This window comes from Oncorhynchus masou, chromosome 10, assembly GCF_036934945.1.
Source record: "Oncorhynchus masou masou isolate Uvic2021 chromosome 10, UVic_Omas_1.1, whole genome shotgun sequence".
NCBI classification, from domain to species: domain Eukaryota; kingdom Metazoa; phylum Chordata; class Actinopteri; order Salmoniformes; family Salmonidae; genus Oncorhynchus; species Oncorhynchus masou.
Window position 1 is genome coordinate 39,817,517 of NC_088221.1, and position 17,638 is coordinate 39,835,154.

A 17,638-nucleotide genomic window follows, 5' to 3' on the forward strand; every position below is an offset into this window, starting at 1 on the left:
ACCAACCAATACTAACATCACAGACACACCAACCAATACTAACATCACAGACACACCAACCAATACTAACATCACAGACACAACCAATACTAACATCACAGACACACCAACCAATACTAACATCACAGACACACCAACCAATACTAACATCACAGACACACCAACCAATACTAACATCACAGACACACCAACCAATACTAACATCACAGACACACCAACCAATACTAACATCACAGACACACCAACCAATACTAACATCACAGACACACCAACACTAACATCACAGACACACCAACCAATACTAACACCACAGACACACAATACAACATCACAGACAACCAATACTAACATCACAGACACACCAACCAATACAGAACATCACACACTAACACACAGACACACCAATACTAACATCACAGACACACCAACCAATACTAACATCACAGACACACCAACCAATACTAACATCACAGACACACAAATACTAACACCACAGACACACCAACCAATACTAACATCACAGACACACCAACCAATACTAACATCACAGACACACCAACCAATACTAACATCACAGACACACCAACCAATACTAACATCACAGACACACCAACCAATACTAACATCACAGACACACCAATACTAACATCACAGACACACCAACCAATACTAATATCACAGACACACCAACCAATACTAACATCACAGACACACACACCAATACTAACATCACAGACACACCAACAAATACTAATATCACAGACACACCAACCAATACTAACATCACAGACACACCAACCAATACTAACATCACAGACACACCAACCAATACTAACATCACATCACAGACACTAACATCACAGACACACCAATACTAACATCACAGACACACCAACCAATACTAACATCACAGACACAACACTAACATCACAGACACCAACCAATACTAACATCACAGACACACCAACCAATACTAACATCACAGACACACCAACCAATACTAACATCACAGACACACCAACCAATACTAACATCACAGACAAATCAATACTAACATCACAGACACACCAACCAATACTAACATCACAGACACACCAACCAATACTAACATCACAGACACACCAACCAATACTAACATCACAGACACACCAATACTAACATCACAGACAACAATACTAACATCACAGACACACCAACCAATACTAACATCACAGACACACCAACCAATACCAACATACCAATACTAAAATCACAGACACACCAACCAATACTAACATCACAGACACACCAACCAATACTAACATCACAGACACACAACCAATACTAACATCACAGACACACCAATACTAACATCACAGACACACCAACCAATACTAACATCACAGACACACCAATACTAACATCACAGACACACCAATACTAACATCACAGACAAACCAATACTAACATCACAGACACACCAACAATACTAACATCACAGACACACCAATACAACATCACAGACACACCAACCAATACTAACATCACATCACAGACACACCAACCAATACTAACATCACATACAAACACAATACTAACATCACAGACACACCAATACAACATCACAGACACACCAACCAATACTAACATCACAGACACACCAACCAATACTAACATCACAGACACACCAACCAATACTAACATCACAGACACACCAACCAATACTAACATCACAGACACACCAATACTAACATCACAGACACACCAACCAATACGAACATCACAGACACACCAACCAATACTAACATCAAAGACAAACCAATACTAACATCACAGACACACCAACCAATACTAACATCACAGACACACCAACACTAACATCACAGACACACCAACCAATACTAACATCACAGACACACCAACCAATACTAACATCACAGACACACCAACCAATACTAACATCACAGACACACCAACCAATACTAACATCACAGACACACCAACCAATACTAACATCACAGACACACCAACCAATACTAACATCACAGACACATCAATACTAACACCACAGACACATCAATACTAAAATCACAGACACACCAACCAAAACTAACATCACAGACACACCAACCAATACTAACATCACAGACACACCAACCAATACTAACATCACAGACACACCAACCAATACTAACATCACAGACACACCCAATACTAACATCACAGACACACAACCAATACTAACATCACAGACACACCAACCAATACTAACATCACAGACACACAATACTAACATCACAGACACAACCAATACTAACACAGACACACCAACCAATACTAACATCACAGACACACCAACCAATACTAACATCACAGACACAACATCACAGACACACCAACCAATACTAACATCACAGACACACCAACCAATACTAACATCACAGACACACCAATACTAACATCACAGACACACCAACCAATACTAACATCACAGACACACCAACCAATACTAACATCAAAGACACACCAACCAATACTAATATCACAGACACACCAACACTAACATCACAGACACACCAACCAATACTAACATCACAGACACATCAATACTAACACCACAGACACATCAATACTAACACCACAGACACACCAAACAATACTAACATCACAGACACAACAACCAATACTAACATCACAGACACACCAATAACATCACAGACACACCAACCAATACTAACATCACAGACACACCAACCAATACTAACATCACAGACACACTCACCAATACTAACATCACAGACACATCAATACTAACACCACAGACACACCAAACAATACTAACATCACAGACACAACAACCAATACTAACATCACAGACACACCAACCAATACTAACATCACAGACACACTAACCAATACTAACATCACAGACACACCAATACTAACATCACAGACACACCAACCAATACTAACATCACAGACACACAACCAATACTAACATCACAGAAACACCAATACTAACATCACAGACACACCAACCAATACTAACATCACAGACACACCAACCAATACTAACATCACAGACACACCAACCAATACTAACATCACAGACACACCAACCAATACTAACATCACAGACACACCAACCAATACTAACATCACAGACACACCAATACTAACATCACAGACACACACCAATACAACATCACAGACACACCAACCAATACTAACATCACAGACACACCAACCAATACTAACATCACAGACACACCAACAAATACTAACATCACAGACACACCAATACTAACATCACAGACACACCAACCAATACTAACATCACAGACACACCAACACTAACATCACAGACACACCAACCAATACTAACATCACAGACACACCAATACTAACATCACAGACACACCAGCAAATTATAACATCACAGACACACCAACCAATACTAACATCACAGACACACCAACCAATACTAACATCACAGACACATCAATACTAACATCACAGACACACCAACCAATACTAACACCACAGACACACCAATACTAACATCACAGACACACCAACCAATACTAACATCACAGACACACCAACCAATACTAACATCACAGACACACCAACCAATATTAACATCACAGACAAACCAACCAATACTAACATCACAGACACACCAACCAATACTAACATCACAGACACACCAACCAATACTAACATCACAGAACACCAATACTAACATCACAGACACACCAACCAATACTAACATCACTAACATCAATACAACACACAGACACACCAATACAATACTAACATCACAGACACCAATACTAACATCACAGACACACCAACCAATACTAACATCACAGACACACCAACAATACTAACATCACAGACAAATCAATATCACAGACACACAACCAATACAACATCACAGACACACCAACCAATACTAACATCACAGACACACCAACCAATACTAACATCACAGACACACCAACCAATACTAACATCACAGACACACCAACACTAACACTAACATCACAGACACACCAACCAATACTAACATCACAGACACACCAACCAATACTAACATCACAGACCACCAATACTAACATCACAGACACACACACCACACCAATACTAACATCACAGACACACCAACCAATACTAACATCACAGACACACAACCAATACTAACATCACAGACACACCAACCAATACTAACATCACAGACACACCAACCAATACTAACATCACAGACACACCAACCAATACTAACATCACAGACACACCAACCAATACTAACATCACAGACACACCAACCAATACAACATCACAGACACACACCAATACTAACATCACAGATCACAGACACACCAACCAATACTAACATCACAGACACACCAACCAATACTAACATCACAGACACCAACCAATACTAACATCACAGACACACCAACCAATACTAACATCACAGACACACCAACCAATACTAACATCACAGACACACCAACCAATACTAACATCACAGACACACCAACCAATACTAACATCACAGACACACCAACCAATACTATCACATCACAATACTAACATCACAGACACACCAACCAATACTAACATCACAGACACACCAATACTAACATCACAGACACACCAACCAATACTAACATCACAGACACACCAATACTAACATCACAGACACACCAACCAATACTAACATCACAGACACACCAACCAATACTAACATCACAGACACATCAATACTAAAACCACAGACACACCAACCAATACTAACATCACAGACACACCAACCAATACTAACATCACAGACACACCAACCAATACTAACATCACAGACACACCAACCAATACTAACATCACAGACACACCAACCAATACTAACATCACAGACACACCAACCAATACTAACATCACAGACGCACCAACCAATACTAACATCACAGACACACCAATACAACATCACAGACACACCAACCAATACTAATATCACAGACACACCAACCAATACTAACATCACAGACACACAAACCAATACTAACATCACAGACACACCAACACTAACATCACAGACACACCAACCAATACTAACATCACAGACACACCAATACAACATCACAGACACACCAATACTAACATCACAGACAAACCAATACTAACATCACAGACACACCAACACTAACATCACAGACACACCAATACAACATCACAGACACACCAACCAATACTAACATCACAGACACACCAACCAATACTAACATCACATACACACCAATACAACATCACAGACACACCAATACAACATCACAGACACACCAACCAATACTAACATCACAGACACACCAACCAATACTAACATCACAGACACACCAACCAATACTAACATCACAGACACACCAACCAATACTAACATCACAGACACACCAATACTAACATCACAGACACACCAACCAATACTAACATCACAGACACACTAACCAATACTAACATCACAGAAACACCAATACAACATCACAGACACACCAACCAATACTAACATCACAGACACACCAACCAATACTAACATCACAGACACACCAACCAATACTAACATCACAGACACACCAACCAATACTAACATCACAGACACACCAACCAATACTAACATCACAGACACACCAACCAATACTAACATCACAGACACACCAACCAATACTAACATCACAGACACACCAACCAATACTAACATCACAGACACACCAATACTAACATCACAGACACACCAACCAATACTAACATCACAGACACACCAACCAATACTAACATCACAGACACACCAACCAATACTAACATCACAGACACACCAACCAATACTAACATCACAGACACACCAACCAATACTAACATCACAGACACACCAATACTAACATCACAGACACACCAACCAATACTAACATCACAGACACACCAACCAATACTAACATCACAGACACACCAATACTAACATCACACACCAATACTAACATCACAGACACACCAACCAATACTAACATCACAGACACACCAACCAATACTAACATCACTACACATCAATATCACAGACACACCAACCAATACTAACATCACAGACACACCAACCAATACTAACATCACAGACACACCAATACTAACATCACAGACACACCAACCAATACTAACATCACAGACACACCAACCAATACTAACATCACAGACACACCAACCAATACTAATATCACAGACACACCAACACTAACATCACAGACACACCAACCAATACTAACATCACAGACACAGCAATACTAACACCACAGACACACAAACAATACTAACATCACAGACACACACTAACATCACAGACACAACCAATACTAACATCACAGACACACCAACCAATACTAACATCACAGACACACCAACCAATACTAACATCACAGACACAACCAATACAACATCACACACACCAATAACATCACAGACACACCAAGCAATACTAACATCACAGACACACCAACCAATACTAACATCACAGACACACCAACCAATACTAACATCACAGACACACCAACCAATACTAACATCACAGACACACCAATACTAACATCACAGACACACCAACCAATACTAACATCACAGACACACTAACCAATACTAACATCACAGAAACACCAATACAACATCACAGACACACCAACCAATACTAACATCACAGACACACCAACAAATACTAACATCACAGACACACCAACCAATACTAACATCACAGACACACCAATACTAACATCACAGACACACCAACCAATACTAACATCACAGACACACCAATACTAAATACCAACATAACATCACAGACACACCAATACTAACAACCAATACTAACATCACAGACACACCAACCAATACTAACATCACAGACACACCAACCAATACTAACATCACAGACACACCAATACTAACATCACAGACACACCAACCAATACTAACAACCAATACTAACATCACAGACACACCAATACTAACATCACAGACACACCAATACTAACATCACAGACACACCAACCAATACTAACATCACAGACACACCAACCAATACTAACATCACAGACACACCAACCAATACTAACATCACAGACACACCAACCAATACTAACATCACAGACACACCAACCAATACTAACATCACAGACACATCAATACTAACATCACAGACACTCCAGCCAATACAACATCACAGACACACCAATACTAACATCACAGACACACCACCCCTAATATCACAGACACACCAACCAATGCCAACATCACAGACAAACCAACCAATACTAACATCACAGACACACCAACCAATACTAACATCACAGACACACCAACCAATACTAACATCACAGACACACCAACCAATACTAACATCACAGACACACCAACCAATACTAACATCACAGACACACCAACACTAACATCACAGACACACCAACCAATACTAACATCACAGACACACCAACCAATACTAACATCACAGACACACCAATACTAACATCACAGACACACCAATACTAACATCACAGACACACCAACCAATACTAACATCACAGACACACCAACCAATACTAACATCACAGACACACCAACCAATACTAACATCACAGACACACCAACCAATACTAACATCACAGACACACCAACCAATACTAACATCACAGACACACCAACCAATACTAACATCACAGACACATCACAGACACACCAACCAATACTAACATCACAGACACACAACCAATACTAACATCACAGACACATCAATACTAACACCACAGACACACCAAACAATACTAACATCACAGACACAACAACCAATACTAACATCACAGACACACCAACCAATACTAACATCACAGACACACCAACCAATACTAACATCACAGACACACCAACCAATACTAACATCACAGACACACCAACCAATACTAACATCACAGACACACCAATACCAATACTAACATCATCACAGACACACCAAACACAGATACCAATACTAACATCACAGACACACCAACCAATACTAACATCACAGACACACCAACCAATACTAACATCACAGACAAACCAATACTAACATCACAGACACACCAATACTAACATCACAGACACACCAATACGAACATCACAGACACACCAACCAATACTAACATCACAGACACACCACCAATACTAACATCACAGACACAACAATACTAACACCCACAGACACACAATACTAACATCACAGACACACCAACCAATACTAACATCACAGACACACCAATACAACATCACAGACACACCAACCAATACTAACATCACAGACACACCAACCAATACTAACATCACAGACACACCAACCAATACTAACATCACAGACACACCAACCAATACTAACATCAACAATACTAACAGACACACCAACCAATACTAACATCACAGACACACCAACCAATACTAACATCACAGACACACCAACCAATACTAACATCACAGACAATACTAACATCAACCAATACTAACATCACAGACACACCAACCAATACTCAACATCACAGACACACCAACCAATACTAACATCACAGACACACCAACCAATACTAACATCACAGACACACCAACCAATACTAACATCACAGACACACCAACCAATACTAACATCACAGACACACCAATACTAACATCACAGACACACCAACCAATACTAACATCACAGACACACCAACCAATACTAACATCACAGACACACCAACCAATACTAACATCACAGACACACCAACCAATACTAACATCACAGACACACCAACCAATACTAACATCACAGACACACCAATACTAACATCACAGACACACCAACCAATACTAACATCACAGACACACCAATACTAACATCACAGACACACCAACCAATACTAACATCACAGACACACCAACCAATACTAACATCACAGACACACCAACCAATACAAACATCACAGACACACCAATACAACATCACAGACACACCAACCAATACTAACATCAGACACACCAACCAATACTAACATCAGACACACCAACCAATACTAACATCACAGACACACCAACCAATACAAACATCACAGACACATCAATACTAACATCACAGACACACCAACAAATACTAATATCACAGACAATACTAACATCACAGACAATACAACCAATAACATCACAGACACACCAACACTAACATCACAGACACACCAACCAATACTAACATCACAGACACACCAACCAATACAAACATCACAGACACATCAATACTAACATCACAGACACACCAACAAATACTAATATCACAGACACACCAACCAATACTAACATCACAGACACACCCACCAATACTAACATCACAGACACACCAACAAATACTAATATCACAGACACACAACCAATACTAACATCACAACACTAACATCACAGACACACCAACCAATACTAACATCACAGACACACCAATACTAACATCACAGACACACCAATACTAAATCACAGACAACCACCAACTAACATCACAGACACACAACCAATACTAACATCACAGACACACAACCAATACTAACATCACAGACACACCAACCAATACTAACATCACAGACACACCAACCAATACTAACATCACAGACACACCAACCAATACTAACATCACAGACACACCAACCAATACTAACATCACCAATACTAACATCACAGACACACAACAATACTAAATCACAACAATCACAGACACACCAACCAATACTAACATCACAGACAACACCAACCAATACTAACATCACAGACACACCAACCAATACTAACATCACAGACACACCAACCAATACTAACATCACAGACACACCAACCAATACTAACATCACAGACACACCAACCAATACTAACATCACAGACACACCAACCAATACTAACATCACAGACACACCAACCAATACTAACATCACAGACACACCAACCAATACTAACATCACAGACACACCAACCAATACTAACATCACAGACACACCAATACAACATCACAGACACAACCAATACTAACACAGACACACCAACCAATACTAACATCACAACATCAATACTAACAAACAACCAATATAACACAGACACACCAACCAATACTAACATCACAGACACACCAACAATACTAACATCACAGACACACCAACCAATACCAACATCACAGACACACCAACCAAAACTAACATCACAGACACAACAACACGAACATCACAGACACACCAACCAATACTAACATCACAGACACATCAACCAATACTAACATCACAGACACACCAATACTAACATCACAGACACACCAACCAATACTAACATCACAGACACACAATACTAACATCACAGACACATCAATACTAACATCACAGACACACCAACCAATACTAACATCACAGACACACCAACCAATACTAACATCACAGACACATCAACACGAACATCACAGACACACCAACCAATACTAACATCACAGACACACCAATACTAACATCACAGACACACCAATACTAATATCACAGACACACCAATACTAACATCACAGGCACACCAACCAATACTAACATCACAGACACACCAAGCAATACTAACATCACAGACACACCAACCAATACTAACATCACAGACACACCAACCAATACTAACACCACAGACACACCAATACTAACATCACAGACACACCAATACTAACATCACAGACACACCAACCAATACAAACATCACAGACACACCAACCAATACTAACATCACAGACACACCAACCAATAATAACAGCACAGACCCACCAATACTGACATCACAGACACACCAACCAATAGTAACATCACAGACACACCAATACTAACATCACAGACACACCAACCAATACTAACATCACAGACACACCAACCAATACTAACAGCACAGACCCACCAATACACATCACCAACCAATACTAACATCACAGACACACAACCAATACTAACATCACAGACACACCAATACAACATCACAGACACAACCAATAACATCACAGACACACCAATACTAACATCACAGACACACCAATACTAACATCACAGACACACCAACACTAACATCACAGACACACCAATACAACATCACAGACACACCAACCAATACTAACATCACAGACACACCAACCAATACTAACATCACAGACACACCAACCAATACTAACATCACAGACACACCAACCAATACTAACATCACAGACACACCAACCAATACTAACATCACAGACACACCAACCAATACTAACATCACAGACACACCAACCAATACTAATATCACAGACACATCAATACTAACATCACAGACACACCAACCAATACTAACATCACATACACATCAATACTAACACCACAGACACACCAATCAATACTAACATCACAGACACATCAATACTAACACCACAGACACACCAACCAATACTAACATAACAGACAAACCAACATATACTAACATCACAGACAAATCAATACTAAAACCACAGACACACCAACCAATACGAACATCACAGACACACCAACCAATACTAACATCACAGACACACCAACCAATACTAACATCACAGACACACCAACCAATACTAACATCACAGACACACCAACCAATACTAACATCACAGACACACCAACCAATACTAACATCACAGACACACCAATACAACATCACAGACACACCAATACTAACATCACAGACAAACCAATACTAACATCACAGACACACCAACACTAACATCACAGACACACCAATACAACATCACAGACACACCAACCAATACTAACATCACAGACACACCAACCAATACTAACATCACAGACACACCAACCAATACTAACATCACAGACACACCAACCAATACTAACATCACAGACACACCAATACAACATCACATACACACCAATACAACATCAGACACACCAACCAATACTAACATCACAGACACATCAATACTAACACCACAGACACACCAAAGAATACTAACATCACAGACACACCAACCAATACTAACATCACAGACACACCAACCAATACTAACATCACAGACACACCAACCAATACTAACATCACAGACACACCAACCAATACTAATAACATCACAGACACACCAATACTAACATCACAGACACACCAACCAATACTAACATCACAGACACACCACCAATACAACATCACAGACACACCAATTCAATACTAACATCACAGACACAACCAATACTAACAACAATACATCACAGACACACCAACCAATACTAACATCACACCAATCAATACTAACATCACAGACACATCAATACTAACACCACAGACACACCAACCAACACTAACATCACAGACAAACCAACATATACTAACATCACAGACACACCAACCAAAGCAAACTCAAAAAAACTTTCCAACATCCATACGAAAACTAAAACACGTAAGACAACCTGATCCATCAAAGAGGCACAAATACAAAACACAGTCAACCAGACACACACAGGCCCTGCTGTAGGGGAGTTTTGTGGAGAGTGTCTACAGTAGTTTTGGGGATCGGTGGGTGGTAGGTGGGGGGCGGGGTACCTGAGAGAGGCGGGGGCCCCCGGGGCTGGAGGTAGGGGTGGGGGGCAGGCCGACAGAGGGGTTGATGCTGCGCTCACGCTCCTCCTGGTAAATACGGTCTCTCTCCCCCTCAGGGAGGATGAGGAAGTTCTGCATGGCTTTGAGGTTGACCAGCAGGGACTGAGAGGCAGAGCGAGGGTCCTCCTCCTTCCGCAGAATCTCCGACAGCAGGCCCTGGTGCACACACACACGCACACACGCGCCGCAAACTTATACTTTTAGAAGGAGTGGCTTGCAGCTTGTATACACACAGACTGTACTCACTCGCACGTACACACAAGCCTACAGACACACACACACCCTTCACCTGCTCTAAAGCTGTCACCTCCCACCCCTCACGTGGGCTCCATATTGGCTCTAATGGGGTGTGTGTGAATGCAGCAGGTGTGTGTACTGCTGGGAGGGTGGAGGAGGAAACTGAACTGGAACGTGGGAACACAGCAAGCTGTCACACCAGATTACCTCACTCATAACACTATACAGAGAGATGAAAATGTCTGAAATTTAGAGGAGAAACCAAATCAGAAAATATTGCTCATAATTTGTCTCAAAGTCATCCCATTAATCCAAATAGAATGCTATTTTATTGAATGGGACATCAGCCTGGATATTCCTTCCATCCTCTCACCCTGTGTCTTCAGTTCTTCAGCCCTTCACTACCCTGCCCTGCCCTGTGTGTGGCTAAACACATTGTGGGTTTTCTGCCCTGTGTTCTGTTAAAGGCCATCCAAGTCTGGTTACCTGTGTTCTGTTAGTCTGGTTACCTGTGTTCTGTTAGTCTGGTTACCTGTGTTCTGTTAGTCTGTTTACCTGTGTTCTGTTAGTCTGGTTACCTGTGTTCTGTTAGTCTGTTTACCTGTGTTCTGTTAGTCTGGTTACCTGTGTTCTGTTAGTCTGGTTACCTGTGTTCTGTTAGTCTGGTTACCTGTGTTCTGTTAGTCTGGTTACCTGTGTTCTGTTAGTCTGGTTACCTGTGTTCTGTTAGTCTGGTTACCTGTGTTCTGTTAGTCTGGTTACCTGTGTTCTGTTAGTCTGGTTACCTGTGTTCTGTTAGTCTGGTTACCTGTGTTCTGTTAGTCTGGTTACCTGTGTTCTGTTAGTCTGGTTACCTGTGTTCTGTTAGTCTGGTTACCTGTGTTCTGTTAGTCTGGTTACCTGTGTTCTGTTAACTGTATTACCTGTGTTCTGTTAGTCTGGTTACCTGTGTTCTGTTAGTCTGGTTACCTGTGTTCTGTTAGTCTGGTTACTTGTGTTCTGTTAGTCTGGTTACCTGTGTTCTGTTAGTCTGGTTACCTGTGTTCTGTTAACTGTATTACCTGTGTTCTGTTAGTCTGGTTACCTGTGTTCTGTTAACTGTATTACCTGTGTTCTGTTAGTCTGGTTACCTGTGTTCTGTTAGTCTAGTTACCTGTGTTCTGTTAGTCTGGTTACCTGTGTTCTGTTAGTCTAGTTACCTGTGTTCTGTTAGTCTGGTTACCTGTGTTCTGTTAGTCTGGTTACCTGTGTTCTGTTAGTCTGGTTACCTGTGTTCTGTTAGTCTGGTTACCTGTGTTCTGTTAGTCTGGTTACCTGTGTTCTGTTAACTTGTGTTCTATTAGTCTGTTTACCTGTGTTCTGTTCGTCTGGTTACCTGTGTTCTGTTAGTCTGTTTACCTGTGTTCTGTTAGTCTGGTTACCTGTGTTCTGTTAGTCTGGTTACTTGTGTTCTGTTAACTTGTGTTCTATTAGTCTGGTTACCTGTGTTCTGTTAACTTGTGTTCTATTAGTCTGGTTACTTGTGTTCTGTTAACTTGTGTTCTATTAGTCTGGTTACCTGTGTTCTGTTAGTCTGGTTACCTGTGTTCTGTTGAAGGCCACGCGGGCGAACACAGCCTGTGAGACGCTGGCCCTCTTCAGTTCCTCCCTGACGTGCTGGTAGATATCAATGGAGACCTCCGCAGCAGACTGGTTGCTCCCAGGGTCCCCAGGGGCCCCTGCCTTGGAGGGGCGAGGGATGGGAGGGTGGTTGAGGAAATGCTGGTTGAGGGCCTGTGGATGCTGGTGGGCTAGCAGGCGGCTAACAGCTAGCTGCTGGTTGATGAGGTGAGCCATGGCTAGCTGCTGTCGAACCAGCTGAGGGCTGAGCTGGGGGGAGAGAAGCCCGCCTGGGCCGAGGAGAGGTTGGAGGGAGGTTGGAGGGCCGGGAGGGGGGACCTGGCCACGTAGAGGGGGGCTGTTGTGGTGCTGGCCATGGGGCGAGGGGGGGTGTTGTTGTTGGGATTGTTGTTGTTGTTGTTGGGAGGGCTGGGAGGGGTTTTGGGGGTCCCCGGAGCCACCCTTGAGGAGAGCACCTCCACCCCCTCTGAGGTGGCTGAGCTGGATCAGGCTGGCCAGGTGGGGAGGGGGACGCTGGCCCAGGACATAGAAGTCTGCCAGGCTGTCTCTCTCCACTGGGGAAGGGAAAGGAAGGTGGGGGAGGGGGAGATGAGTGTGGTGCTTATCTAACACCACGGGACAAATCCTAACTTCAGTTAACCATAGAAACAGTACAAACAGTAGATTCGTCACCTTTGATTTCAGAATGTTCTCTTCCTGGCCACATCTTCTCCTGATAGTCTCCTAGGAAATGAGAGATAGGGTGAGATGCAAAACACTTCACAACACACACATATACACATTCCTCTCCTCTACACCTATCTGCACTCCTCAACTATGACTGACAGGACAGCCAGCCAATGGGAGATAACCCATTCCTCTCCTCTACACCTATCTGCACTCCTCAACTATGACTGACAGGACAGCTAATCTTGGTTGCGAAAGTGGTCACTGCCTGAATCTGTCCACGAGAGATTACTCTCTGGGTCCACATCTGGAGGCTAGCGAGCGATCAGCATGTGTTTCTCCCTGCCAGTCAGAGGCCAGAACTAATAGTGGAGTGGCTGTGTAACCCAACACTGCATCAACTCACTCTGTCAGACACCCGCTACCTCCCTCCACATCACTCTATTCTCCTCTGGTCTCTCTGTGTTTGGGGTTCAGGCAGGGTAATAATAGAGCTATGGGGGGATGGGAGTATGTGTGTGTAATGGAGGACAAGGAGGCTGGAGAGGAGAGGAGAAATTGTGTTGGCTGTCTGTCTGTGTAATGGACAGACAGACAGACAGACAGACAGACAGACAGACAGACAGACAGACAGACAGACAGAAGTGGGGTGGGGACAGTGGTCTGTGTGGGACTGTAAAGCAGGCCTGTGTTGCACTGTAGGACCCCCCCTGTGGTTGTGGTTACACTGATGGTTAACAGGCAACACTGATGAGTCTGTGTGACAGACTGTCAGACACCAGCGAGGGGTCAGCCCAGGACAGAACTGGGAATGGCCATTGGCCGCTAATAGGCTGTCACTCAAATGGCTTGCCCAAATAAAGTACATGATCCATCATTGTCTGTTTAAGTTAGAGAAGGATAGGAGACAGTTTGTGAAGTGGCTGTGAGAAGGGGGTTGATATAAATGGTGTACAAGAGAAAATGGTCCATGCCAGCTGGAGATCCCAAGGGGTCACAAAAATCACCTTTGATTTTCTTATACTTCTTGTACCAGCGTCCAAACTCCTGGCATTTGGCAGTGGAGACATTGGCATAGTAGGAGCTGTTTACTATCGAGGAAATCATACTCTGGAGAGAGAGAGAGAGAGAGAGAGAGAGAGAGAGAGAGAGAGAGCGAGAGGAGAGAGAGAGAGGGAGAGAGAGAGAGGAGAGAGAGGAGAGGGATAGAGAGAGGGAGAGAGAGAGAGAGAGAGAGAGAGAGAGAGAGAGAGAGAGAGAGAGAGAGAGAGAGAGAGAGAGAGAGAGAGAGAGAGAGAGAGAGAGAGAGAGAGAGAGAGAGAGAGAGAGAGAGAGAGAGAGAGAGAGAGGGATTGACTGGAGACAAATTTGCATGGTCGCTCACACACACACGATCATTGAAGAAGTCAGACATATATCACCAGAGGAAGCCCCCCATGGAATTAAAACCCTCAGCAGCCACACATGGCAGAGATCAACACCCTCTCATCCAGACAACACCACACACTGATGAGGAATAAGCTTAGCCAGACATAAGGGCCCTGTTACCCTGCCTTAAACCTAGGGCTATCTTCCACCCCAGGAATGAGACTGTCCCACTGGCCTCGGGCTAACTTTCCCTTGTTTCACACATGCATTATTTAACCCAGGACTAATGCTTTGTTTTGGGCAGTATGTAGTCTGTGCAAAAAAAGTTGATGCTGAACCTGCTTAGCAACAGAGGTTGTTAAGCCCCCACCCACCAATTGTGAGAAAATGTAGCAGATCAGTGTAGTAATGGACTGTTGTGGAGGTTTGATAGGGCTGAAGTATTACCTGTGACAGAGGGCACTCCTTAGCCAGTGTGCTTTGGTTCATCTCCTTGAGAAGCTCCTTAAGAGCGTTCCTCACCGTGGCGTGGTTCCACTGCTCTGACGGAAGATCCTCCAGCTTGGCAAAGCTACAGAATGTTAAACGAAGTCAGTCACATACTTCCTGTCCTGGGGCTGGTTGCACCTAGCCTGGGTAAACTAGACTGAACACTCCATTCAGTCTGGTTTAACCAGGCTAGGTTGAACCAGCTTTGTGTAAGTTCCTCACTACATCATACTGAATTTTTTAAGTCATAATTCTTGTCAATAACTAGGGAATTGGAATGCACATTCATACACTATATATACAAAAGTATGTGGACACCCCTTGAAATTAGTGGATTACGCTATTTCAGCCACATCCATGCAATCTCCATAGACAAACATTGGCAGTAGAATGTCCTTACTGAAGAGCTCAGTGACTTTCAACATGGCACCGTCATAAGATGCCACCTTTCCAACAAGTCAGTTTGTCAAATGGCTGCCCTGCTAGAGCTGCCCCCGTCAACTGTAAGTACTGTTATTGTGAAGTGGAAATGTCTAGGAGCAACAATGGCTCAGCCGCGAAGTGTTCGTCGGGAGCT

General features: G+C 42.5%; 1 protein-coding gene across 7 annotated transcripts in view; it reads right to left on the reverse strand.

The window, feature by feature from the left end:
- Window positions 1-17,638, reverse strand: part of LOC135547618 (DNA-binding protein SATB2-like) — a 127,765-nt gene that overhangs the window by 42,074 nt on the left and 68,053 nt on the right. For 6 of the 7 annotated variants that reach the window (XM_064976779.1, XM_064976780.1, XM_064976778.1 and 3 more), the window contains 5 exons: window positions 17,020-17,143; window positions 16,212-16,314; window positions 15,211-15,261; window positions 14,500-15,092; window positions 12,625-12,837 (listed from right to left, as the gene is read on the reverse strand). In XM_064976779.1, coding sequence (XP_064832851.1) covers window positions 12,625-12,837; window positions 14,500-15,092; window positions 15,211-15,261; window positions 16,212-16,314; window positions 17,020-17,143 — 1,084 coding nt within the window. The remainder of the gene's footprint in view (window positions 1-12,624; window positions 12,838-14,499; window positions 15,093-15,210; window positions 15,262-16,211; window positions 16,315-17,019; window positions 17,144-17,638) is intronic. The other variant, XM_064976783.1, reaches the window with a different exon arrangement.